Here is a 27,476-nt window from a genome sequence, read left to right on the forward strand (position 1 = left end):
TATGAACCCTTTGAACCCTATGAGCCCTAATAACCCTAATAACCCTATGAACCCTTTGAACCCTATGAACCCTAATAACCCTATGAACCTTTTGAACCCTATGAACCCTAACAACCCTATGAACCCTAATAACCCTATGAACCTTTTTAACCCTATGAACCCTAACAAACCTATGAACCCTAATAACCCTATGAACCCTAATAACCCTATGAAACCTAATAACCCTATGAACCCTAACAACCCTATGAACCCTAATAACCCTATGAACCCTAATAACCCTATGAACCCTAATAACCCTATGAACCCTATGAACCCTAATAACCCTATGAACCCTAATAACCCTATGAACCCTAATAACCCTATGAACCCTAATAACCCTAATAACCCTATGAACCCTAATAACCCTATGAACCCTAATAACCCTAATAACCCTTATAATCCTATGAACCCTATGAAAACTAATAACCCTATGAACCCTAATAACCCTATGAACCCTATGAATCCTAATAACCCTATGAACCCTAATAACCCTATGAACCCTAATAATCCTATGAACCCTAATAACCCTAATAACCCTATGAACCATAATAACCCTATGAACCATAATAACCCTATGAACCCTAATAACCCTATGAACCCTATGAACCTTAATAACCCTATGAACCCTAATAACCCTATGAACCCTATGAATCCTAATAAACCTATGAACCCTAATAACCCTATAAACCCTAATAACCCTATGAACCCTAATAATCCTATGAACCCTATGAACCCTATGAACCCTAATAACCCTATGAACCCTATGAACCCTAATAACCCTATGAACCCTAATAACCCTATGAACCCTAATAACCCTATGAACCCTAATAATCCTATGAACCCTATGAACCCTAATAACCCTATGAACCCTAATAACCCTATGAACCCTAACAACTCTAATAACTCTAATAACCCTATGAACCCTAACAACTCAATGAACTCTAATAACTCTAATAATCCTATGAACCCTAACAACTCAATGAACTCTAATAACCCTATGAACCCTAACAATTCAATGAACTCTAATAACCCTAATAACCCTATGAACCCTAACAACTCAATGAACTCTAATAACTCTAATAACCCTAATAACCCTATGAACCCTAACAACTCAATGAACTCTAATAACTCTAATAACCCTATGAACCCTAATAATCCTATGAACCCTATGAACCCTAATAACCCTATGAATCCTAATAACCCTATGAACCCTAATACTCCTATGAACCCTATGAACCCTAATAACCCTATGAACCCTAATAACCCTATGAACCCTAATAATCCTATGAACCCTGTGAACCCTAATAACCCTATGAACCCTAATAATCCTATGAACCCTAATAACCCTATGAACCCTAATAATCCTATGAACCATAATAACCCTATGAACCCTAATAACCCTATGAACCCTAATAACCCTAATAACCCTATGAACCCTAATAACCCTATGAACCCTATGAACCCTATGAACCCTAATAACCCTACTTCACCCTGGAGAGACTCAGACAGACACAGAGAGGACAGTTTAGCAGGTTTTATTACGAAAGTTATTTGGCGCTCAGACCTCGGCGGAAGACATTGCGATTACGGGCGCTCCGTAATATGATCGTGTTTAGATGTCTCCCCCCGGGTCTGGGGACTGGTGGTGGTAGGTAAGAGAGGGTAGAGAGGGTAGATAGGGTAGAGAGGGTAGAGAGGATGAGAGATGCAGAGGGGGAGAGGGGGAGGTGGTGGGTCGCAGTACGGTCAGGAGCGGCCGAGCCAACTGCACGAGGGTTAATATGGGACCGGCTTCCAGGCTGAATTTACGCAGGCTTCATTAATAGGGTTCAAAAGGTTCATAGGGTTTTAACCCTATAAACCCTAACAACTCTAATAACTCTAATAACCCTATGAACCCTAACAACTCAATGAACTCTAATAACTCTAATAACCCTAATAACCCTATGAACCCTAACAATTCAATGAACTCTAATAACTCTAATAACCCTATGAACCCTAACAATTCAATGAACTCTAATAACCCTAATGACCCTATGAACCCTAACAACTCTAATAACTCTAATAACCCTATGAACCCTAACAACTCAATGAACTCTAATAACTCTAATAATCCTATGAACCCTAACAACTCAATGAACTCTAATAACCCTATGAACCCTAACAATTCAATGAACTCTAATAACCCTAATAACCCTATGAACCCTAACAACTCAATGAACTCTAATAACTCTAATAACCCTAATAACCCTATGAACCCTAACAACTCAATGAACTCTAATAACTCTAATAACCCTATTAACCCTAATAACCCTATGAAACCTAATAACCCTATGAACCCTAATAACCCTATGAACCTTTTGAACCCTAATAACCCTATGAACTTTTTTAACCCTAATAACCCTAAGAACCCGAATAACCCATTGAACCTTTTGAACGCTAATAACCCTATGAACCTTTTGAACGCTAATAACCCTATGAACCTTTTTAACTGTAATAACCCTATGAACCTTTTCAACTCTAATAACCCTATGAACCCTAATAACCCTTTGAACCCTAACAACCCTATGAACCCTATGATTATGAATCCTAATAACCCTATGAACCTTTTGAACCATAATAACCCTATGAACGTTTTGAACCATAATAACCCTGTGAAGCCTAATAATTCTATGAACCCAACCCTATGAACCCTTTGAACCCTATGAGCCCTAATAACCCTAATAACCCTATGAACCCTTTGAACCCTATGAACCCTAATAACCCTATGAACCCTAATAACCCTATGAACCCTAATAACCCTATGAACCTTTTGAACCCTATGAACCCTAACAACCCTATGAACCCTAACAACCCTATGAACCCTAATAACCCTAACAACCCTTAAAACTCTAACAACCCTATGAACCCTTATAACCCTAACAACCCTATGAACCCTAATAACCCTATGAACCCTAACAACTCAATGAACTCTAATAACTCTATGAACCCTAATAACCCTATGAATCTTTTGAACCATAATAACCCTATGAACATTAATTACTCTATGAACCCTTTGAACCTTTTGAACCCTATGAACCTTTTGAACCCTAATAACCTTATGAAACCTATTAACCCTAAAAAACATATGAACCCAATAACCCTATGAACCTTTTGAACCCTAATAACCCAATGAACCCTAATAACCATATGAACCCTAATAACCCCATGAACCCTTATAACCCTATGAACCCGAATAACCCTAATAACCCTATGAACCTTAATAACCCTATGAACCGTAATAAGCCAATGAACCATTATAACCCTATGAACCCTTAAAACCCTATGAACCTTAATAACCCTATGAACTCTAATAACCCTATAAACTCTATGAACCCTAATAACCATAGTAACCCTATGAACCCTATTAACCCTATGAACCTTTTGAACCATAATAACCCTATGAACCCTAATAACTCTATGAACCCTAATAACCATATGAATCCTTTGAACCCTATGAACCCTCATAACCCTAATAACCCTATGAAACCTAATAACCCTAATAACCCTATGTACCTTTTGAACCCTAATAACCATATGAAACCTAATAACCCTATGAACCCTAACAACCCTATGAACCCTAACAACCCTATGAACCCCACCCTGTGAACCTTTTGAACCATAATAACCCTATGAACCCTAATAACCCTATGAACACTGATAACCATATGAATCCTTTTAACCCTATGAACCCTAATAACCCTAATAACCCTATGAAACCTAATAACCCTAATAACCCTATGTACCTTTTGAACCCTAATAATCATATAATCCTTTTTAACCCTAATAACCCAATGAACCCTATGAACCCTAACAACCCTATGAACCATAATAACCCAATGAACCATAATAACCCCATGTGTGGACATTAAAGACTATCTTATCTTATCTTAACCCTAACAACCCTATGAACCCTAATAACCCTATGAACCATAACAACCCTATGAACCCTAATAACCCTACAAACCCTAACAACCCTATGAACCCTAATGGCCTGTCCCGTCCCTGGATGTTCTCTGGTGAGGGGGGCGTGGCCTGTCCTTGGTCTTCTGCGTTGATGAGGAGGAGTTCATGTTTGTGTCTCTGACCTCAGGGGAGTTCATGTTTGTGTCTCTGACCTTAGGGGAGTTCATGTTTGTGTCTCTGACCTTAGGGGAGTTCATGTTTGTGTCTCTGACCTCAGGGGAGTTCATGAGGGTTCATGTTTGTGTCTCTGACCTCAGGGGAGTTCATGAGGGTTCATGTTTGTGTCTCGACCTGAGGGGAGTTCATGTTTGTGTCCCTGACCTCAGGGGAGTTCATGAGGGTTCATGTTTGTGTCTCTGACCTCAGGGGAGTTCATGTTTGTGTCTCTGACCTCAGGGGAGTTCATGTTTGTGTCTCTGACCTCAGGGGAGTTCATGTTTGTGTCTCTGACCTCAGGGGAGTTCATTTTTGTGTCTCTGACCTCAGGGGAGTTCATGAGGGTTCATGTTTGTGTCTCTGACCTCAGGGGAGTTCATGTTTGTGTCTCTGATCTCAGGGGAGTTCATGAGGGTTCATGTTTGTGTCTCGACCTCAGGGGAGTTCATGTTTGTGTCTCGACCTCAGGGGAGTTCATGAGGGTTCATGTTTGTGTCTCTGACCTCAGGGGAGTTCATGAGGGTTCATGTTTGTGTCTCTGACCTCAGGGGAGTTCATGAGGGTTCATGTTTGTGTCTCGACCTCAGGGGAGTTCATGAGGGTTCATGTTTGTGTCTCGTCCTGAGGGGAGTTCATGTTTGTGTCTCGACCTGAGGGGAGTTCATATTTGTGTCTCTGACCTCAGGGGAGTTCATGTTTGTGTCTCTGACCTCAGGGGAGTTCATGTTTGTGTCTCTGACCTCAGGGGAGTTCATGTTTGTGTCTCTGACCTCAGGGGAGTTCATGTTTGTGTCTCTGACCTCAGGGGAGTTCATGTTTGTGTCTCTGACCTCAGGGGAGTTCATGAGGGTTCATGTTTGTGTCTCGACCTGAGGGGAGTTCATGTTTGTGTCTCTGACCTCAGGGGAGTTCATGTTTGTGTCTCTGACCTCAGGGGAGTTCATGTTTGTGTCTCTGACCTCAGGGGAGTTCATGAGGGTTCATGTTTGTGTCTCTGACCTCAGGGGAGTTCATGTTTGTGTCTCTGACCTCAGGAGAGTTCATGAGGGTTCATGTTTGTGTCTCTGACCTCAGTGGAGTTCATGAGGGTTCATGTTTGTGTCTCGTCCTGAGGGGAGTTTATGTTTGTGTCTCTGACCTCAGGGGAGTTCATGAGGGTTCATGTTTGTGTCTCTGACCTCAGGGGAGTTCATGAGGGTTCATGTTTGTGTCTCGACCTGAGGGGAGTTCATGAGGGTTCATGTTTGTGTCTCTGACCTCAGGAGAGTTCATGAGGGTTCATGTTTGTGTCTCGTCCTGAGGGGAGTTCATGTTTGTGTCTCTGACCTCAGGGGAGTTCATGTTTGTGTCTCTGACCTCAGGGGGGTTCATGTTTGTGTCTCTGACCTCAGGGGAGTTCATGTTTGTGTCTCTGACCTCAGGAGAGTTCATGAGGGTTCATGTTTGTGTCTCTGACCTCAGGAGAGTTCATGAGGGTTCATGTTTGTGTCTCGTCCTGAGGGGAGTTCATGTTTGTGTCTCTGACCTCAGGGGAGTTCATGAGGGTTCATGTTTGTGTCTCGACCTGAGGGGAGTTCATGTTTGTGTATCTGACCTCAGGGGAGTTCATGTTTGTGTCTCTGACCTCAGGGGAGTTCATGTTTGTGTCTCTGACCTCAGGAGAGTTCATGAGGGTTCATGTTTGTGTCTCTGACCTCAGGGGAGTTCATGAGGGTTCATGTTTGTGTCTCGTCCTGAGGGGAGTTCATGTTTGTGTCCCTGACCTCAGGGGAGTTCATGAGGGTTCATGTTTGTGTCTCGACCTGAGGGGAGTTCATGTTTGTGTCTCTGACCTCAGGGGAGTTCATGTTTGTGTCTCTGACCTCAGGGGAGTTCATGTTTGTGTCTCTGACCTCAGGGGAGTTCATGAGGGTTCATGTTTGTGTCTCGACCTCAGGGGAGTTCATGTTTGTGTCTCCGACCTCAGGGGAGTTCATGTTTGTGTCTCCGACCTCAGGGGAGTTCATGAGGGTTCATGTTTTTGTCTCGACCTCAGGGGAGTTCATGTTTGTGTCTCTGACCTCAGGGGAGTTCATGAGGGTTCATGTTTGTGTCTTGACCTCAGGGGAGTTCATGTTTGTGTCTCTGACCTCAGGGGAGTTCATGTTTGTGTCTCTGACCTCAGGGGAGTTCATGTTTGTGTCTCTGACCTCAGGGGAGTTCATGTTTGTGTCTCTGACCTCAGGGGAGTTCATTTTTGTGTCCCTGACCTCAGGGGAGTTCATGAGGGTTCATGTTTGTGTCTCTGACCTCAGGGGAGTTCATGAGGGTTCATGTTTGTGTCTCTGACCTCAGGGGAGTTCATGTTTGTGTCTCGACCTCAGGGGAGTTCACGTTTGTGTCTCTGACCTCAGGGGAGTTCATGAGGGTTCATGTTTGTGTCTCGACCTGAGGGGAGTTCATGTTTGTGTCTCTGACCTCAGGGGAGTTCATGTTTGTGTCTCTGACCTCAGGGGAGTTCATGTTTGTGTCTCGACCTCAGGGGAGTTCACGTTTGTGTCTCTGACCTCAGGGGAGTTCATGTTTGTGTCCCTGACCTCAGGGGAGTTCATGAGGGTTCATGTTTGTGTCTCGACCTGAGGGGAGTTCATGTTTGTGTCTCTGACCTCAGGGGAGTTCATGTTTGTGTCTCTGACCTCAGGGGAGTTCATGTTTGTGTCTCTGACCTCAGGGGAGTTCATTTTTGTGTCCCTGACCTCAGGGGAGTTCATGAGGGTTCATGTTTGTGTCTCGACCTCAGGGGAGTTCACGTTTGTGTCTCTGACCTCAGGGGAGTTCATGAGGGTTCATGTTTGTGTCTCGACCTGAGGGGAGTTCATGTTTGTGTCTCCGACCTCAGGGGAGTTCATGTTTGTGTCTCGACCTCAGGGGAGTTCACGTTTGTGTCTCTGACCTCAGGGGAGTTCATGAGGGTTCATGTTTGTGTCTCGACCTGAGGGGAGTTCATGTTTGTGTCTCTGACCTCAGGGGAGTTCACGTTTGTGTCTCTGACCTCAGGGGAGTTCGTAAAGGCCTTGTATGAGTCGGATGAAAACTGTGAGGTGGATCCTTCTCGTTGCTCTGCCTCTGATCTCCACGAACATCAGGCAAATCTGCGAATGTGCTGCGAGCTGGCCTTCTGCAAGATCCTCGACTCCTACAGGTAAAGACCTACAGTTAAAGACCTACAGGTAAAGACCTACAGGTAAAGGCCTACAGTTAAAGACCTACAGTTAAATGCCTACAGGTAAAGACCTACAGGTAAAGGCCTACAGTTAAAGACCTACAGGTAAAGACCTACAGTTAAAGACCTACAGGTAAAGACCTACAGGTAAAGGCCTACAGTTAAAGACCTACAGGTAAAGACCTACAGTTAAAGACCTACAGGTAAAGACCTACAGGTAAAGGCCTACAGTTAAAGACCTACAGGTAAAGACCTACAGGTAAAGGCCTACAGGTAAAGGCCTACAGTTAAAGACCTACAGGTAAAGGCCTACAGTTAAAGACCTACAGGTAAAGACCTACAGGTAAAGGCCTACAGTTAAAGACCTACAGTTAAAGACCTACAGTTAAATGCCTACAGGTAAAGACCTACAGGTAAAGGCCTACAGTTAAAGACCTACAGGTAAAGACCTACAGTTAAAGACCTACATGTAAAGACCTACAGGTAAAGGCCTACAGGTAAAGACTTACAGGGAAATATCTACAGTTAAATACCTACAGTTAAAGGCCTACAGTTAAAGACCTACAGGTAAAGGCCTACAGTTAAAGACCTACAGTTAAAGACCTACAGGTAAAGGCCTACAGTTAAAGACCTACAGTTAAAGACCTACGGGTAAAGGCCTACAGTTAAAGACCTACAGTTAAAGACCCACAGGTAAAGGCCTACAGTTAACGACCTACAGTTAAAGACCTACAGTTAAAGACCTACAGTTAAAGACCTACAGGTAAAGACCTACAGGTAAAGGCCTGTGTCTCAAAAGTCTGTCCCTCTGTCTCTGTTCAGAGTGTTTCCTCGTGAGCTGAAGGAGGTCTTCTGCTCGTGGAGAGACGAGTGTGTCTCTCGAGGACGTGGGGACATCTCGGAGCGTCTGGTCACAGCGTCTCTGTTCTTACGGTTCCTTTGTCCTGCCGTCATGTCGCCGTCACTCTTCCAACTCTGCGCCGAGTTTCCCGATGAACGTACGGCACGAACGCTCACGCTCATCGCCAAAGTCATCCAGAACCTCGCCAACTTCAGCAAGTACGACATGAGGAGTTTCACCTGTTTCTACAAACCTCAGGCCCCTAATACAAGCTTCGGGCCCCTGATACAAGCTTCGGGGCCCCTGATACAAGCTTCGGGCCCCTGATACAAGCTTTGGGCTCCTGATACAAGCTTCTGGCCCCTGATACAAGCTTCGGGCCCCTGATACAAGCTCCTGATACAAGCTTCAGGCTCCTGATACAAGCTTCAGGCCCCTGATACAAGCTTCAGACCCCTGATACAAGCTTCGGGCCCCTGACAAGCTTCGGGCCCCCGATACAAGCTTCGGGCCCCCGATACAAGCTTCGGGCCCCTGATACAAGCTTTGGGCCCCTGATACAAGCTTCAGGCTCCTGATACAAGCTTCAGGCTCCTGATAAAAGCCCCTGATACAAGCTTCGGGCCCCTGATACAAGCTGGTCTAACTCCTGGTCCTGGTCCTGGTCCTGGTCTAACCCCTGGTCCTGGTCCTGGTCCTGGTCCTGGTCTAACCCCTGGTCCTGGTCCTGGTCCTGGTCCTGGTCTAACCCCTGGTCCTGGTCCTGGTCCTGGTCTAACCCCTGGTCCTGGTCCTGGTCCTGGTCCTGGTCTAACCCCTGGTCCTGGTCTTGGTCCAGGTTCGGGTCTAAGGAGGACTACATGATCTTCATGAACGACTTCGTGGAGCGACAGTGGAGCTCGATGCAGAGGTTCGTGTCTGAAGTGTCCAGCCCAGAGTCTCTGAACCAGGGACAAGGCTTCGAGGGCTATATCGACCTGGGACGAGAACTGTCCTCTCTGCACACGCTCCTGAGCCAGCTGGACCAGGTGAGGGCCCGGGAGGGCATCTGACACAGGGCGGGGCATCTGACACAGGGCGGGGCATCTGACACAGGGCGGGGCGTCTGACACAGGGGGAGGGCATCTGACACAGGGCGGGGCATCTGACACAGGGCGGGGCATCTGACACAGGGCGGGGCGTCTGACACAGGGGGAGGGCATCTGACACAGGGCGGGGCATCTGACACAGGGCGGGGCATCTGACACAGGGCGGGGCATCTGACACAGGGCGGGGCGTCTGACACAGGGGGAGGGCATCTGACACAGGGCGGGGCATCTGACACAGAGAGGGCATCTGACACAGGGCGGGCCATCTGACACAGGGCGGGGCATCTGACACAGGGCGGGGCATCTGACACAGGGCGGGGCGTCTGACACAGGGCGGGGCGTCTGACACAGGGCGGGGCGTCTGACACAGAGAGGGCATCTGACACAGGGCGGGCATCTGACACAGGGCGGGGCATCTGACACAGGGCGGGGCATCTGACACAGGGCGGGGCGTCTGACACAGGGCGGGCCATCTGACACAGGGCGGGGCATCTGACACAGAGCGGGGCGTCTGACACAGGGCGGGGCGTCTGACACAGAGAGGGCATCTGACACAGGGCGGGCATCTGACACAGGGCGGGGCATCTGACACAGGGCGGGGCGTCTGACACAGGGCGGGCCATCTGACACAGAGAGGGCATCTGACACAGGGCGGGGCATCTGACACAGAGCGGGGCGTCTGACACAGGGCGGGCATCTGACACAGGGCGGGGCATCTGACACAGGGCGGGGCGTCTGACACAGGGCGGGCCATCTGACACAGAGAGGGCATCTGACACAGGGCGGGGCATCTGACACAGGGCGGGGCATCTGACACAGGGCGGGGCATCTGACACAGGGCGGGGCATCTGACACAGGGCGGGGCGTCTGACACAGGGCGGGCCATCTGACACAGGGCGGGGCATCTGACACAGAGAGGGCATCTGACACAGGGCGGGCATCTGACACAGGGCGGGGCGTCTGACACAGGGCGGGGCATCTCACACAGGGAGGGCATCTGACACAGGGCGGGGCATCTGACACAGGGCGGGGCATCTGACACAGGGCGGGGCGTCTGACACAGGGCGGGGCATCTGACACAGGGCGGGGCATCTGACACAGGGCGGGGCATCTGACACAGGGCGGGCCATCTGACACAGGGCGGGGCATCTGACACAGGGCGGGGCATCTGACACAGGGCGGGGCGTCAGAAACAGGGGGAGGGCATCTGACACAGGGCGGGGCATCTGACACAGGGCGGGGCATCTGACACAGGGCGGGGCGTCTGACACAGGGCGGGGCATCTGACACAGGGCGGGGCCTCCGTGGCGGGGCATCTGGGTGAAACATCTTTCCCTCTTTTGTTTAGTCTTTGCTGCTGAAACTTCCTCCTTTGCTGCGAATCGTTCGAGAGCTCTCATTGGCCCTCGCAAACCCTGGGGGCGTGGTCTTGGCTGCAGGGGGCGTGGGCACAGTTGGAATGGGCGTGGCCAGTCCAGAACCACAGCGAATCACGTCGCCTCCTCCGATGTCTCCGCCCCTCACCAACGTCAACCCGAGTGTGGGCGCAATGGATTCTGGGTAAGAACTGGGATTAGGACCAGTTTAACTGAAATCAGGACCGTGTCACGAGCCGGGTCACGAGCCGGGTCACGAGCCGGGTCACGAGCCGGGTCACGAGCCGTGACGCGTTCAAACCTCCGCCTGGAATTGGATCGGTAAATTGAGGATCGACGACTTCATTGGCTCTGACTCGGTTCCAGCCCCGCCCACATTCGACCTGGCGGGTCAGGAGAGGTTTAACTGGATCTGAAGCATTTTAGAGGAGGAGCTAAACCTATTCTGGTTTAGACCTGGTTTAGTCCTGCTTTAGTCCTGCTTTAGACCTGGTTTAGTCCTGGTTTAGTCCTGCTTTAGTCCTGCTTTAGTCCTGCTTTAGTCCTGCTTTAGACCTGGTTTAGTCCTGCTTTGGTCCTGCTTTAGTCCTGCTTTAGTCCTGCTTTAGACCTGCTTTAGTCCTGCTTTAGTCCTGCTTTAGACCTGGTTTAGTCCTGCTTTAGTCCTGCTTTAGTCCTGCTTTAGTCCTGCTTTGGTCCTGCTTTAGTCCTGCTTTGGTCCTGCTTTAGTCCTGTTTTAGTCCTGCTTTAGACCTGGTTTAGTCCTGGTTTAGTCCTGCTTTAGTCCTGCTTTAGTCCTGCTTTAGTCCTGCTTTAGACCTGGTTTAGTCCTGCTTTGGTCCTGCTTTAGTCCTGCTTTAGTCCTGCTTTAGACCTGGTTTAGTCCTGCTTTAGTCCTGCTTTAGTCCTGCTTTAGTCCTGCTTTGGTCCTGCTTTAGTCCTGCTTTGGTCCTGCTTTAGTCCTGCTTTAGTCCTGCTTTAGACCTGCTTTAGTCCTGCTTCAGTCCTGCTTTAGTCCTGCTTTGGTCCTGCTTTAGTCCTGCTTTAGTCCTGTTTTAGTCTCTCTTCTTGTCCTCAGGCTGGTGGACTTCACTCGACTTCCGTCTCCGACTCCTGAAAACAAAGAGTTGTTTTTTGTGACGAAAGGATCGAGTTTGCAGCCGACGTCAGGTCAGTGTCATCAAGACCCAAAGTCTGAAGACTGCAGGTGTTTAAAGTCCTAAAGACTGCAGGTGTTTAAAGTCCTAAAGACTGCGGGTGTTTAAAGTCCTAAAGTCCTAAAGTCCTAAAGACTGCAGGTGTTTAAAGTCCTAAAGACTGCTGGTGTTTAAAGTCCTAAAGACTGCAGGTATTTAAAGTCCTAAAGTCCTAAAGACTGCAGGTGTTTAAAGTCCTAAAGACTGCAGGTGTTTAAAGTCCTTAAGACTGCAGGTGTTTAAAGTCCTAAAGACTGCTGGTGTTTAACGTCCTAAAGACTGCAGGTATTTAAAGTCCTAAAGTCCTAAAGACTGCAGGTGTTTAAAGTCCCAAAGACTGCAGGTGTTTAAAGTCCTAAAGACTGCTGGTGTTTAAAGTCCTAATGGCTGCAGGTGTTTAAAGTCCTAAAGACTGCGGGTGTTTAAAGTCCTAAAGACTGCAGGTGTTTAAAGTCCTAAAGTCCTAAAGTCCTAAAGACTGCAGGTGTTTAAAGTCCTAAAGACTGCAGGTGTTTAAAGTCCTAAAGACTGCAGGTGTTTAAAGTCCTAAAGACTGCAGGTGTTTAAAGTCCTAAAGTCCTAAAGACTGCAGGTGTTTAAAGTCCTTAAGACTGCAGGTGTTTAAAGTCCTAAAGACTGCTGGTGTTTAACGTCCTAAAGACTGCAGGTATTTAAAGTCCTAAAGTCCTAAAGACTGCAGGCGTTTAAAGTCCTAAAGACTGCAGGTGTTTAAAGTCCTAAATACTGCTGGGGTTTAAAGTCCTAAAGGCTGCAGGTATTTGAAGTCCTAAAGTCCTAAAGACTGCAGGTGTTTAAAGTCCTAAAGACTGCAGGTGTTTAAAGACCTAAAGACGGCAGGTGTTTAAAGTCCTAAAGACTGCAGGTGTTTAAAGTCCCAAAGTCCTAAAGACTGCAGGTGTTTAAAGTCCTAAAGACTGCAGGTGTTTAAAGTCCTAAAGTCCTAAATACTGCAGGTGTTTAAAGTCCTAAAGTCCTAAAGACTGCAGGTGTTTAAAGTCCTAAAGGCTGCAGGTGTTTAAAGTCCTAAAGTCCTAAAGACTGCAGGTGTTTAAAGTCCTAAAGACTGCAGGTGTTTAATGTCCTAAAGTCCTAAAGACTGTAGGTGTTTAAAGTCCTAAAGACTGCGGGTGTTTAAAGTCCTAAAGTCCTAAAGACTGCAGGTGTTTAAAGTCCTAAAGTCCTAAAGACTGCATGTGTTTAAATTCCTAAAGACTGCAGGTGTTTAAAGTCTTAAAGTCCTAAAGACTGCAGGTGTTTAAAGTCCTAAAGTCCTAAAGACTGCAGGTGTTTAAAGTCCTAAAGACTGCGGGTGTTTAAAGTCCTAAAGACTGCGGGCTTTTAAAGTCCTAAAGACTGCAGGTGTTTAAAGTCCTAAAGTCCTAAAGACTACAGGTGTTTAAAGTCCTAAAGACTGCAGGTGTTTAAAGTCCTAAAGTCCTAAAGACTGCAGGTGTTTAAAGTCCTAAAGACTGCGGTTGTTTAAAGTCCTAAAGTCCTAAAGACTGCAGGTGTTTAAAGTCCTAAAGTCCTAAAGACTGCAGGTGTTTAAAGTCCTAAAGACTGCAGGTGTTCAAAGTCCTAAAGTCCTAAGGACTGCAGGTGTTTAAAGCCCTAAAGTCCTAAAGACTGCAGGTGTTTAAAGTCCTAAAGACTGCAGGTGTTTAAAGTCCTAAAGTCCTAAAGACTGCAGGTGTTTAAAGTCCTAAAGACTGCAGGTGTTTAAAGTCCTAAAGTCCTAAGGACTACAGGTGTTTAAAGCCCTAAAGTCCTAAAGACTGCAGGTGTTTAAAGTCCTAAAGTCCTAAAGACTGCAGGTGTTTAAAGTCCTAAAGTCCTAAAGACTGCAGGTGTTTAAAGTCCTAAATACTGCAGGTGTTTAAAGTCCTAAAGACTGCAGGTGTTTAAAGTCCTAAAGTCCTAAAGACTGCAGGTGTTTAAAGTCCTAAAGTCCTAAAGACTGCAGGTGTTTAAAGTCCTAAAGACTGCGGGTGTTTAAAGTCCTAAAGACTGCGGGTGTTTAAAGTCCTAAAGACTGCAGGTGTTTAAAGTCCTAAAGTCCTAAAGACTGCAGGTGTTTAAAGTCCTAAAGACTGCAGGTGTTTAAAGTCCTAAAGACTACAGGTGTTTAAAGTCTTAAAGACTGCAGGTGTTTAAAGTCCTAAAGTCCTAAAGACTGCAGGTTTTTAAAGTCCTAAAGACTGTGGGTGTTTAAAGTCCTAAAGTCCTAAAGTCTGCAAGTGTTTAAAGTCCTAAAAACTGCGGGTGTTTAAAGTCCTAAAGTCCTAAAGACTGCAGGTGTTCAAAGTCCTAAAGACTGCAGGTGTTTAAAGTCCTAAAGACTGCGGGTGTTTAAAGTCCTAAAGACTGCAGGTGTTTAAAGTCCTAAAGTCCTAAAGACTGCAGGTGTTTAAAGTCCTAAAGACTGCGGGTGTTTAAATTCCTTAAGTCCTAAAGACTGCAGGTGTTTAAAGTCCTAAAGACTGCGGGTGTTTAAAGTCCTAAAGTCCTAAAGACTGCAGGTGTTTAAAGTCCTAAAGTCCTAAAGACTGCAGGTGTTTAAAGTCCTAAAGACTGCAGGTGTTTAAAGTTATAAAGACTGCAGGTGTTTAAAGTCCTAAAGTCCTAAAGACTGCAGGTGTTTAAAGTCCTAAAGACTGCAGGTGTTTAAAGTCCTAAAGACTGCGGGTGTTTAAAGTCCTAAAGACTGCGGGTGTTTAAAGTCCTAAAGTCCTAAATACTGCAGGTGTTTAAAGTCCTAAAGACTGCTGGTGTTTAAAGTCCTAAAGACTGCAGGTATTTAAAGTCCTAAAGTCCTAAAGACTGCAGGTGTTTAAAGTCCTAAAGACTGCAGGTGTTTAAAGACCTAAAGACTGCAGGTATTTAAAGTCCTAAAGTCCTAAAGACTGCAGGTGTTTAAAGTCCTAAAGACTGCAGGTGTTTAAAGACCTAAAGACTGCAGGTGTTTAAAGTCCTAAAGACTGCAGGTGTTTAAAGTCCTAAAGTCCTAAAGACTGCAGGTGTTTAAAGTCCTAAAGACTGCAGGTGTTTAAAGTCCTAAAGACTGCGGGTGTTTAAAGTCCTAAAGACTGCGGGGTGTTTAAAGTCCTAAAGTCCTAAATACTGCAGGTGTTTAAAGTCCTAAAGACTGCTGGTGTTTAAAGTCCTAAAGACTGCAGGTATTTAAAGTCCTAAAGTCCTAAAGACTGCTGGTGTTTAAAGTCCTAAAGACTGCAGGTGTTTAAAGTCCTAAAGACTGCAGGTGTTTAAAGACCTAAAGACTGCAGGTGTTTAAAGTCCTAAAGACTGCAGGTGTTTAAAGTCCTAAAGACTGCAGGTATTTAAAGTCCTAAAGTCCTAAAGACTGCGGGTGTTTAAAGTCCTAAAGTCCTAAATACTGCAGGTGTTTAAAGTCCTAAAGACTGCTGGTGTTTAAAGTCCTAAAGACTGCAGGTATTTAAAGTCCTAAAGACTGCAGGTGTTTAAAGTCCTAAAGACTGCGGGTGTTTAAAGTCCTAAAGACTGCGGGTGTTTAAAGTCCTAAAGACTACAGGTGTTTAAAGTCCTAAAGTCCTAAAGACTGCAGGTGTTTAAAGTCCTAAAGACTGCAGGTGTTTAAAGTCCTAAAGACTGCAGGTGTTTAAAGTCCTAAAGTCCTAAAGACTGCAGGTGTTTAAAGTCCTAAAGACTGCGGGTGTTTAAAGTCCTAAAGTCCTAAAGACTGCAGGTGTTTAAAGTCCTAAAGTCCTAAAGACTGCAGGTGTTTAAAGTCCTAAAGACTGCAGGTGTTTAAAGTCCTAAAGTCCTAAATACTGCAGGTGTTTAAAGTCCTAAAGTCCTAAAGACTGCAGGTGTTTAAAGTCCTAAAGACTGCGGGTGTTTAAAGTCCTAAAGACTGCAGGTGTTTAAAGTCCTAAAGTCCTAAAGACTGCAGGTGTTTAAAGTCCTAAAGACTGCAGGTGTTTAAAGTCCTAAAGTCCTAAAGACTGCAGGTGTTTAAAGTCCTAAAGTCCTAAAGACTGCAGGTGTTTAAAGTCCTAAAGACTGCATCCTAAAGTCCTAAAGACTGCATGTGTTTAAATTCCTAAAGACTGCAGGTGTTTAAAGTCTTAAAGTCCTAAAGACTGCAGGTGTTTAAAGTCCTTAAGTCCTAAAGACTGCAGGTGTTTAAAGTCCTAAAGACTGCGGGTGTTTAAAGTCCTAAAGACTGCGGGCTTTTAAAGTCCTAAAGACTGCAGGTGTTTAAAGTCCTAAAGTCCTAAAGACTACAGGTGTTTAAAGTCCTAAAGACTGCAGGTGTTTAAAGTCCTAAAGTCCTAAAGACTGCAGGTGTTTAAAGTCCTAAAGACTGCGGGTGTTTAAAGTCCTAAAGTCCTAAAGACTGCAGGTGTTTAAAGTCCTAAAGTCCTAAAGACTGCAGGTGTTTAAAGTCCTAAAGACTGCAGGTGTTCAAAGTCCTAAAGTCCTAAGGACTGCAGGTGTTTAAAGCCCTAAAGTCCTAAAGACTGCAGGTGTTTAAAGTCCTAAAGACTGCAGGTGTTTACAGTCCTAAAGTCCTAAAGACTGCAGGTGTTTAAAGTCCTAAAGACTGCAGGTGTTTAAAGTCCTAAAGTCCTAAGGACTACAGGTGTTTAAAGCCCTAAAGTCCTAAAGACTGCAGGTGTTTAAAGTCCTAAAGTCCTAAAGACTGCAGGTGTTTAAAGTCCTAAAGTCCTAAAGACTGCAGGTGTTTAAAGTCCTAAATACTGCAGGTGTTTAAAGTCCTAAAGACTGCAGGTGTTTAAAGTCCTAAAGTCCTAAAGACTGCAGGTGTTTAAAGTCCTAAAGTCCTAAAGACTGCAGGTGTTTAAAGTCCTAAAGACTGCGGGTGTTTAAAGTCCTAAAGACTGCGGGTGTTTAAAGTCCTAAAGACTGCAGGTGTTTAAAGTCCTAAAGTCCTAAAGACTGCAGGTGTTTAAAGTCCTAAAGACTGCAGGTGTTTAAAGTCCTAAAGTCCTAAAGACTGCAGGTGTTTAAAGTCCTAAAGTCCTATAGACTGCAGGTGTTTAAAGTCCTAAAGACTGCGGGTGTTTAAAGTCCTAAAGACTGCAGGTGTTTAAAGTCCTAAAGTCCTAAAGACTGCAGGTGTTTAAAGTCCTAAAGACTGTGGGTGTTTAAAGTCCTAAAAACTGCGGGTGTTTAAAGTCCTAAAGACTGCAGGTGTTTAAAGTCCTAAAGACTGCTGTTGTTTAAAGTCCTAAAGACTGCAGGTATTTAAAGTCCTAAAGTCCTAAAGACTGCAGGTGTTTAAAGTCCTAAAGACTGCAGGTGTTTAAAGACCTAAAGACTGCAGGTGTTTAAAGTCCTAAAGACTGCAGGTGTTTAAAGTCCTAAAGACTGCGGGTGTTTAAAGTCCTAAAGTCCTAAAGACTGCTGGTGTTTAAAGTCCTAAAGACTGCAGGTATTTAAAGTCCTAAAGTCCTAAAGACTGCAGGTGTTTAAAGACCTAAAGACTTCAGGTCTTTAAAGTCCTAAAGACTGCAGGTGTTTAAAGTCCCAAAGTCCTAAAGACTGCAGGTGTTTAAAGTCCTAAAGACTGCAAGTGTTTAAAGACCTAAATACTGCAGGTGTTTGAAGTCCTAAAGTCCTAAAGACTGCAGGTGTTTAAAGTCCTTAAGACTGCAGGTGTTTAAAGTCCTAAAGACTGCTACTGTTTAACGTCCTAAAGACTGCAGGTATTTAAAGTCCTAAAGTCCTAAAGACTGCAGGTGTTTAAAGTCCTAAAGACTGCAGGTGTTTAAAGTCCTAAAGACTGCTGGTGTTTAAAGTCCTAAAGGCTGCAGGTATTTGAAGTCCTAAAGTCCTAAAGACTGCATGTGTTTAAAGTCCTAAAGACTGCAGGTGTTTAAAGTCCTAAAGTCCTAAAGACTGCTAGTGTTTAACGTCCTAAAGACTGCAGGTATTTAAAGTCCTAAAGTCCTAAAGACTGCAGGTGTTTAAAGTCCTAAAGACTGCAGGTGTTTAAAGTCCTAAAGACTGCTGGTGTTTAAAGTCCTAAAGGCTGCAGGTATTTGAAGTCCTAAAGTCCTAAAGACTGCATGTGTTTAAAGTCCTAAAGACTGCAGGTGTTTAAAGTCCTAAAGTCCTAAAGACTGCAGGTGTTTAAAGTCCTAAAGACTGCAGGTGTTTAAAGTCCTAAAGACTGCGGGTGTTTAAAGTCCTAAAGTCCTAAAGACTGCAGGTGTTTAAATTCCTAAAGACTGCAGGTGTTTAAAGTCTTAAAGTCCTAAAGACTGCAGGTGTTTAAAGTCCTAAAGTCCTAAAGACTGCAGGTGTTTAAAGTCCTAAAGACTGCGGGTGTTTAAAGTCCTAAAGACTGCGGGCTTTTAAAGTCCTAAAGACTGCAGGTGTTTAAAGTCATAAAGTCCTTAAGACTACAGGTGTTTAAAGTCCTAAAGACTGCAGGTGTTTAAAGTCCTAAAGTCCTAAAGACTGCAGGTGTTTAAAGTCCTAAAGACTGCGGGTGTTTAAAGTCCTAAAGTCCTAAAGACTGCAGGTGTTTAAAGTCCTAAAGTCCTAAAGACTGCAGGTGTTTAAAGTCCTAAAGACTGCAGGTGTTTAAAGTCCTAAAGTCCTAAGGACTGCAGGTGTTTAAAGCCCTAAAGTCCTAAAGACTGCAGGTGTTTAAAGTCCTAAAGACTGCAGGTGTTTAAAGTCCTAAAGTCCTAAAGACTGCAGGTGTTTAAAGTCCTAAAGACTGCAGGTGTTTAAAGTCCTAAAGTCCTAAGGACTACAGGTGTTTAAAGCCCTAAAGTCCTAAAGACTGCAGGTGTTTAAAGTCCTAAAGACTGCAGGTGTTTAAAGTCCTAAGGACTGCAGGTGTTTAAAGCCCTAAAGTCCTAAATACTGCAGGTGTTTAAAGTCCTAAAGACTGCAGGTGTTTAAAGTCCTAAAGTCCTAAAGACTGCAGGTGTTTAAAGTCCTAAAGACTGCGGGTGTTTAAAGTCCTAAAGACTGCGGGTGTTTAAAGTCCTAAAGACTGCAGGTGTTTAAAGTCCTAAAGACTGCAGGTGTTTAAAGTCCTAAAGACTGCAGGTGTTTAAAGTTCTAAAGTCCTAAAGACTACAGGTGTTTAAAGTCTTAAAGACTGCAGGTGTTTAAAGTCCTAAAGTCCTAAAGACTGCAGGTGTTTAAAGTCCTAAAGACTGTGGGTGTTTAAAGTCCTTAAGTCCTAAAGTCTGCAAGTGTTTAAAGTCCTAAAAACTGCGGGTGTTTAAAGTCCTAAAGTCCTAAAGACTGCAGGTGTTCAAAGTACTAAAGACTGCAGGTGTTTAAAGTCCTAAAGACTGCGGGTGTTTAAAGTCCTAAAGACTGCAGGTGTTTAAAGTCCTAAAGTCCTAAAGACTGCAGGTGTTTAAAGTCCTAAAGACTGCGGGTGTTTAAAGTCCTTAAGTCCTAAAGACTGCAGGTGTTTAAAGTCCTAAAGACTGCGGGTGTTTAAAGTCCTAAAGTCCTAAAGACTGCAGGTGTTTAAAGTCCTAAAGTCCTAAAGACTGCAGGTGTTTAAAGTCCTAAAGACTGCGGGTGTTTAAAGTCCTAAAGACTGCAGGTGTTTAAAGTCCTAAAGTCCTAAAGACTGCAGGTGTTTAAAGTCCTAAAGACTGCAGGTGTTTAAAGTCCTAAAGACTGCGGGTGTTTAAAGTCCTAAAGACTGCGGGTGTTTAAAGTCCTAAAGTCCTAAATACTGCAGGTGTTTAAAGTCCTAAAGACTGCTGGTGTTTAAAGTCCTAAAGACTGCAGGTATTTAAAGTCCTAAAGTCCTAAAGACTGCAGGTGTTTAAAGTCCTAAAGACTGCAGGTGTTTAAAGACCTAAAGACTGCAGGTATTTAAAGTCCTAAAGTCCTAAAGACTGCAGGTGTTTAAAGTCCTAAAGACTGCAGGTGTTTAAAGACCTAAAGACTGCAGGTGTTTAAAGTCCTAAAGACTGCAGGTGTTTAAAGTCCTAAAGTCCTAAAGACTGCAGGTGTTTAAAGTCCTAAAGACTGCTGGTGTTTAAAGTCCTAAAGACTGCAGGTATTTAAAGTCCTAAAGTCCTAAAGACTGCTGGTGTTTAAAGTCCTAAAGACTGCAGGTGTTTAAAGTCTTAAAGACTGCAGGTGTTTAAAGACCTAAAGACTGCAGGTGTTTAAAGTCCTAAAGACTGCAGGTGTTTAAAGTCCTAAAGACTGCAGGTATTTAAAGTCCTAAAGTCCTAAAGACTGCAGGTATTTAAAGTCCTAAAGTCCTAAAGACTGCTGGTGTTTAAAGTCCTAAAGACTGCAGGTGTTTAAAGTCTTAAAGACTGCAGGTGTTTAAAGACCTAAAGACTGCAGGTGTTTAAAGTCCTAAAGACTGCAGGTGTTTAAAGTCCTAAAGACTGCAGGTATTTAAAGTCCTAAAGTCCTAAAGACTGCGGGTGTTTAAAGTCCTAAAGTCCTAAATACTGCAGGTGTTTAAAGTCCTAAAGACTGCTGGTGTTTAAAGTCCTAAAGACTGCAGGTATTTAAAGTCCTAAAGTCCTAAAGACTGCAGGTGTTTAAAGTCCTAAAGACTGCAGGTGTTTAAAGACCTAAAGACTGCAGGTCTTTAAAGTCCTAAAGACTGCAGGTGTTTAAAGTCCCAAAGTCCTAAAGACTGCAGGTGTTTAAAGTCCTAAAGACTGCAAGTGTTTAAAGACCTAAATACTGCAGGTGTTTGAAGTCCTAAAGTCCTAAAGACTGCAGGTGTTTAAAGTCCTAAAGACTGCTAGTGTTTAACGTCCTAAAGACTGCAGGTATTTAAAGTCCTAAAGTCCTAAAGACTGCAGGTGTTTAAAGTCCTAAAGACTGCATGTGTTTAAAGTCCTAAAGACTGCTGGTGTTTAAAGTCCTAAAGGCTGCAGGTATTTGAAGTCCTAAAGTCCTAAAGACTGCATGTGTTTAAAGTCCTAAAGACTGCAGGTGTTTAAAGACCTAAAGACTGCTGGTGTTTAACGTCCTAAAGACTGCAGGTATTTAAAGTCCTAAAGTCCTAAAGACTGCAGGTGTTTAAAGTCCTAAAGACTGCAGGTGTTTAAAGTCCTAAAGACTGCTGGGGTTTAAAGTCCTAAAGGCTGCAGGTATTTGAAGTCCTAAAGTCCTAAAGACTGCAGGTGTTTAAAGTCCTAAAGACTGCAGGTGTTTAAAGACCTAAAGACTGCAGGTGTTTAAAGTCCTAAAGACTGCAGGTGTTTAAAGTCCCAAAGTCCTAAAGACTGCAGGTGTTTAAAGTCCTAAAGACTGCAGGTGTTTAAAGACCTAAAGACTGCAGGTGTTCAAAGTCCTAAAGACTGCAGGTGTTTAAAGTCCTAAAGTCCTAAAGACTGCAGGTGTTTAAAGTCCTAAAGACTGCAGGTGTTTAAAGTCCTAAAGACTGCGGGTGTTTAAAGTCCTAAAGACTGCGGGTGTTTAAAGTCCTAAAGTCCTAAATACTGCAGGTGTTTAAAGTCCTAAAGACTGCTGGTGTTTAAAGTCCTAAAGACTGCAGGTATTTAAAGTCCTAAAGTCCTAAAGACTGCTGGTGTTTAAAGTCCTAAAGACTGCAGGTGTTTAAAGTCCTAAAGACTGCAGGTGTTTAAAGACCTAAAGACTGCAGGTGTTTAAAGTCCTAAAGACTGCAGGTGTTTAAAGTCCTAAAGACTGCAGGTATTTAAAGTCCTAAAGTCCTAAAGACTGCGGGTGTTTAAAGTCCTAAAGTCCTAAATACTGCAGGTGTTTAAAGTCCTAAAGACTGCTGGTGTTTAAAGTCCTAAAGACTGCAGGTATTTAAAGTCCTAAAGACTGCAGGTGTTTAAAGTCCTAAAGACTGCGGGTGTTTAAAGTCCTAAAGACTGCGGGTGTTTAAAGTCCTAAAGACTACAGGTGTTTAAAGTCCTAAAGTCCTAAAGACTGCAGGTGTTTAAAGTCCTAAAGACTGCAGGTGTTTAAAGTCCTAAAGTCCTAAAGACTGCAGGTGTTTAAAGTCCTAAAGACTGCAGGTGTTTAAAGTCCTAAAGTCCTAAAGACTGCAGGTGTTTAAAGTCCTAAAGACTGCGGGTGTTTAAAGTCCTAAAGTCCTAAAGACTGCAGGTGTTTAAAGTCCTAAAGTCCTAAAGACTGCATGTGTTTAAAGTCCTAAAGACTGCAGGTGTTTAAAGTCCTAAAGCCCTAAAGACTGCAGGTGTTTAAAGTCCTAAAGACTGCAGGTGTTTAAAGTCCTAAAGTCCTAAAGACTGCAGGTGTTTAAAGTCCTAAAGACTGCAGGTGTTTAAAGTCCTAAAGTCCTAAAGACTGCAAGTGTTTAAAGTCCTAAAGTCCTAAAGACTGCAGGTGTTTAAAGTCCTAAAGACTGCGGGTGTTTAAAGTCCTAAAGACTGCGGGTGTTTAAAGTCCTAAAGACTGCAGGTGTTTAAAGTCCTAAAGTCCTAATGACTGCAGGTGTTTAAAGTCCTAAAGACTGCAGGTGTTTAAAGTCCTAAAGTCCTAAAGACTACAGGTGTTTAAAGTCCTAAAGACTGCAGGTGTTTAAAGTCCTAAAGTCCTAAAGACTGCAGGTGTTTAAAGTCCTAAAGACTGCGGGTGTTTAAAGTCCTAAAGTCCTAAAGACTGCAGGTGTTTAAAGTCCTAAAGACTGCGGGTGTTTAAAGTCCTGAAGTCCTAAAGACTGCAGGTGTTTAAAGTCCTAAAGTCCTAAAGACTGCAGGTGTTTAAAGTCCTAAAGACTGCGGGTGTTTAAAGTCCTAAAGACTGCAGGTGTTTAAAGTCCTAAAGTCCTAAAGACTGCAGGTGTTTAAAGTCCTAAAGACTGTGGGTGTTTAAAGTCCTAAAGACTGCGGGTGTTTAAAGTCCTAAAGACTGCGGGTGTTTAAAGTCCTAAAGACTGCAGGTATTTAAAGTCCTAAAGTCCTAAAGACTGTGGGTGTTTAAAGTCCTAAAGACTGCGGGTGTTTAAAGTCCTAAAGACTGCTGGTGTTTAAAGTCCTAAAGACTGCAGGTATTTAAAGTCCTAAAGTCCTAAAGACTGCAGGTGTTTAAAGTCCTAAAGACTGCAGGTGTTTAAAGACCTAAAGACTGCAGGTGTTTAAAGTCCTAAAGACTGCAGGTGTTTAAAGTCCTAAAGACTGCGGGTGTTTAAAGTCCTAAAGTCCTAAAGACTGCTGGTGTTTAAAGTCCTAAAGACCTAAAGACTGCAGGTGTTTAACGTCCTAAAGACTGCAGGTGTTCAAAGTCCTAAAGTCCTAAGGACTGCAGGTGTTTAAAGCCCTAAAGTCCTAAAGACTGCAGGTGTTTAAAGTCCTAAAGACTGCAGGTGTTTAAAGTCCTAAAGTCCTAAAGACTGCAGGTGTTTAAAGTCCTAAAGACTGCAGGTGTTTAAAGTCCTAAAGTCCTAAGGACTACAGGTGTTTAAAGCCCTAAAGTCCTAAAGACTGCAGGTGTTTAAAGTCCTAAAGACTGCAGGTGTTTAAAGTCCTAAGGACTGCAGGTGTTTAAAGCCCTAAAGTCCTAAATACTGCAGGTGTTTAAAGTCCTAAAGACTGCAGGTGTTTAAAGTCCTAAAGTCCTAAAGACTGCAGGTGTTTAAAGTCCTAAAGACTGCGGGTGTTTAAAGTCCTAAAGACTGCGGGTGTTTAAAGTCCTAAAGACTGCGGGTGTTTAAAGTCCTAAAGACTGCAGGTGTTTAAAGTCCTAAAGACTGCAGGTGTTTAAAGTCCTAAAGTCCTAAAGACTACAGGTGTTTAAAGTCTTAAAGACTGCAGGTGTTTAAAGTCCTAAAGTCCTAAAGACTGCAGGTGTTTAAAGTCCTAAAGACTGTGGGTGTTTAAAGTCCTTAAGTCCTAAAGTCTGCAAGTGTTTAAAGTCCTAAAAACTGCGGGTGTTTAAAGTCCTAAAGTCCTAAAGACTGCAGGTGTTCAAAGTCCTAAAGACTGCAGGTGTTTAAAGTCCTAAAGACTGCGGGTGTTTAAAGTCCCAAAGACTGCAGGTGTTTAAAGTCCTAAAGACTGCAGGTGTTTAAAGTCCTAAAGACTGCGGGTGTTTAAAGTCCTTAAGTTCTAAAGACTGCAGGTGTTTAAAGTCCTAAAGACTGCGGGTGTTTAAAGTCCTAAAGTCCTAAAGACTGCAGGTGTTTAAAGTCCTAAAGTCCTAAAGACTGCAGGTGTTTAAAGTCCTAAAGACTGCGGGTGTTTAAAGTCCTAAAGACTGCAGGTGTTTAAAGTCCTAAAGTCCTAAAGACTGCAGGTGTTTAAAGTCCTAAAGACTGCAGGTGTTTAAAGTCCTAAAGACTGCGGGTGTTTAAAGTCCTAAAGACTGCGGGTGTTTAAAGTCCTAAAGTCCTAAATACTGTAGGTGTTTAAAGTCCTAAAGACTGCTGGTGTTTAAAGTCCTAAAGACTGCAGGTATTTAAAGTCCTAAAGTCCTAAAGACTGCAGGTGTTTAAAGTCCTAAAGACTGCAGGTGTTTAAAGACCTAAAGACTGCAGGTATTTAAAGTCCTAAAGTCCTAAAGACTGCAGGTGTTTAAAGTCCTAAAGACTGCAGGTGTTTAAAGACCTAAAGACTGCAGGTGTTTAAAGTCCTAAAGACTGCAGGTGTTTAAAGTCCTAAAGTCCTAAAGACTGCAGGTGTTTAAAGTCCTAAAGACTGCTGGTGTTTAAAGTCCTAAAGACTGCAGGTATTTAAAGTCCTAAAGTCCTAAAGACTGCTGGTGTTTAAAGTCCTAAAGACTGCAGGTGTTTAAAGTCTTAAAGACTGCAGGTGTTTAAAGACCTAAAGACTGCAGGTGTTTAAAGTCCTAAAGACTGCAGGTGTTTAAAGTCCTAAAGACTGCAGGTATTTAAAGTCCTAAAGTCCTAAAGACTGCGGGTGTTTAAAGTCCTAAAGTCCTAAATACTGCAGGTGTTTAAAGTCCTAAAGACTGCTGGTGTTTAAAGTCCTAAAGACTGCAGGTATTTAAAGTCCTAAAGTCCTAAAGACTGCAGGTGTTTAAAGTCCTAAAGACTGCAGGTGTTTAAAGACCTAAAGACTGCAGGTCTTTAAAGTCCTAAAGACTGCAGGTGTTTAAAGTCCCAAAGTCCTAAAGACTGCAGGTGTTTAAAGTCCTAAAGACTGCAAGTGTTTAAAGACCTAAATACTGCAGGTGTTTGAAGTCCTAAAGTCCTAAAGACTGCAGGTGTTTAAAGTCCTAAAGGCTGCATGTATTTGAAGTCCTAAAGTCCTAAAGACTGCATGTGTTTAAAGTCCTAAAGACTGCAGGTGTTTAAAGACCTAAAGACTGCTGGTGTTTAACGTCCTAAAGACTGCAGGTATTTAAAGTCCTAAAGTCCTAAAGACTGCAGGTGTTTAAAGTCCTAAAGATTGCAGGTGTTTAAAGTCCTAAAGACTGCTGGTGTTTAAAGTCCTAAAGGCTGCATGTATTTGAAGTCCTAAAGTCCTAAAGACTGCATGTGTTTAAAGTCCTAAAGACTGCAGGTGTTTAAAGACCTAAAGAATGCTGGTGTTTAACGTCCTAAAGACTGCAGGTATTTAAAGTCCTAAAGTCCTAAGGACTACAGGTGTTTAAAGTCCTAAAGACTGCAGGTGTTTAAAGTCCTAAAGACTGCTGGGGTTTAAAGTCCTAAAGGCTGCAGGTATTTGAAGTCCTAAAGTCCTAAAGACTGCAGGTGTTTAAAGTCCTAAAGACTGCAGGTGTTTAAAGACCTAAAGACTGCAGGTGTTTAAAGTCCTAAAGACTGCAGGTGTTTAAAGTCCCAAAGTCCTAAAGACTGCAGGTGTTTAAAGTCCTAAAGACTGCAGGTGTTTAAAGACCTAAAGACTGCAGGTGTTTAAAGTCCTAAAGACTGCAGGTGTTTAAAGTCCTAAAGTCCTAAAGACTGCAGGTGTTTAAAGTCCTAAAGACTGCAGGTGTTTAAAGTCCTAAAGACTGCGGGTGTTTAAAGTCCTAAAGACTGCGGGTGTTTAAAGTCCTAAAGTCCTAAATACTGCAGGTGTTTAAAGTCCTAAAGACTGCTGGTGTTTAAAGTCCTAAAGACTGCAGGTATTTAAAGTCCTAAAGTCCTAAAGACTGCTGGTGTTTAAAGTCCTAAAGACTGCAGGTATTTAAAGTCCTAAAGACTGCAGGTGTTTAAAGACCTAAAGACTGCAGGTGTTTAAAGTCCTAAAGACTGCAGGTGTTTAAAGTCCTAAAGACTGCAGGTATTTAAAGTCCTAAAGTCCTAAAGACTGCGGGTGTTTAAAGTCCTAAAGTCCTAAATACTGCAGGTGTTTAAAGTCCTAAAGACTGCTGGTGTTTAAAGTCCTAAAGACTGCAGGTATTTAAAGTCCTAAAGACTGCAGGTGTTTAAAGTCCTAAAGACTGCGGGTGTTTAAAGTCCTAAAGACTGCGGGTGTTTAAAGTCCTAAAGACTGCGGGTGTTTAAAGTCCTAAAGTCCTAAAGACTGCAGGTGTTTAAAGTCCTAAAGTCCTAAAGACTGCAGGTGTTTAAAGTCCTAAAGACTGCAGGTGTTTAAAGTCCTAAAGTCCTAAAGACTGCAGGTGTTTAAAGTCCTAAAGACTGCAGGTGTTTAAAGTCCTAAAGTCCTAAAGACTGCAAGTGTTTAAAGTCCTAAAGTCCCAAAGACTGCAGGTGTTTAAAGTCCTAAAGACTGCGGGTGTTTAAAGTCCTAAAGACTGCGGGTGTTTAAAGTCCTAAAGACTGCAGGTGTTTAAAGTCCTAAAGTCCTAATGACTGCAGGTGTTTAAAGTCCTAAAGACTGCAGGTGTTTAAAGTCCTAAAGTCCTAAAGACTACAGGTGTTTAAAGTCCTAAAGACTGCAGGTGTTTAAAGTCCTAAAGTCCTAAAGACTGCAGGTGTTTAAAGTCCTAAAGACTGCGGGTGTTTAAAGTCCTAAAGTCCTAAAGACTGCAGGTGTTTAAAGTCCTAAAGACTGCGGGTGTTTAAAGTCCTGAAGTCCTAAAGACTGCAGGTGTTTAAAGTCCTAAAGTCCTAAAGACTGCAGGTGTTTAAAGTCCTAAAGACTGCGGGTGTTTAAAGTCCTAAAGACTGCAGGTGTTTAAAGTCCTAAAGTCCTAAAGACTGCAGGTGTTTAAAGTCCTAAAGACTGTGGGTGTTTAAAGTCCTAAAGACTGCGGGTGTTTAAAGTCCTAAAGACTGCGGGTGTTTAAAGTCCTAAAGTCCTAAAGACTGCAGGTGTTTAAAGTCCTAAAGACTGCTGGTGTTTAAAGTCCTAAAGACTGCAGGTATTTAAAGTCCTAAAGTCCTAAAGACTGCAGGTGTTTAAAGTCCTAAAGACTGCAGGTGTTTAAAGACCTAAAGACTGCAGGTGTTTAAAGTCCTAAAGACTGCAGGTGTTTAAAGTCCTAAAGACTGCGGGTGTTTAAAGTCCTAAAGTCCTAAAGACTGCTGGTGTTTAAAGTCCTAAAGACTGCAGGTATTTAAAGTCCTAAAGTCCTAAAGACTGCAGGTGTTTAAAGTCCTAAAGACTGCGGGTGTTTAAAGTCCTAAAGACTGCGGGTGTTTAAAGTCCTAAAGACTGCACGTGTTTA

The 27,476-nt window shown here is 43.5% G+C and overlaps 1 protein-coding gene across 2 annotated transcripts in view; it reads left to right on the forward strand.

Annotated features, from left to right (window-relative positions):
• LOC140346720 (disabled homolog 2-interacting protein-like) overlaps nucleotides 1-27,476 on the forward strand; it is a 169,033-nt gene that overhangs the window by 21,477 nt on the left and 120,080 nt on the right. For both annotated transcript variants that reach the window (XM_072432907.1, XM_072432908.1), the window contains exons 8-12: nucleotides 7,237-7,381; nucleotides 8,225-8,461; nucleotides 9,082-9,271; nucleotides 10,680-10,891; nucleotides 11,786-11,877. In XM_072432907.1, the coding sequence (XP_072289008.1) occupies nucleotides 7,237-7,381; nucleotides 8,225-8,461; nucleotides 9,082-9,271; nucleotides 10,680-10,891; nucleotides 11,786-11,877 (876 nt within the window). The remainder of the gene's footprint in view (nucleotides 1-7,236; nucleotides 7,382-8,224; nucleotides 8,462-9,081; nucleotides 9,272-10,679; nucleotides 10,892-11,785; nucleotides 11,878-27,476) is intronic.

The sequence above is a fragment of the Eucyclogobius newberryi genome, unplaced genomic scaffold, assembly GCF_026437365.1.
Source record: "Eucyclogobius newberryi isolate DKJ021-1_F unplaced genomic scaffold, fEucNew1.0.hap1 SCAF_6, whole genome shotgun sequence".
NCBI classification, from domain to species: Eukaryota; Metazoa; Chordata; class Actinopteri; order Gobiiformes; family Gobiidae; genus Eucyclogobius; species Eucyclogobius newberryi.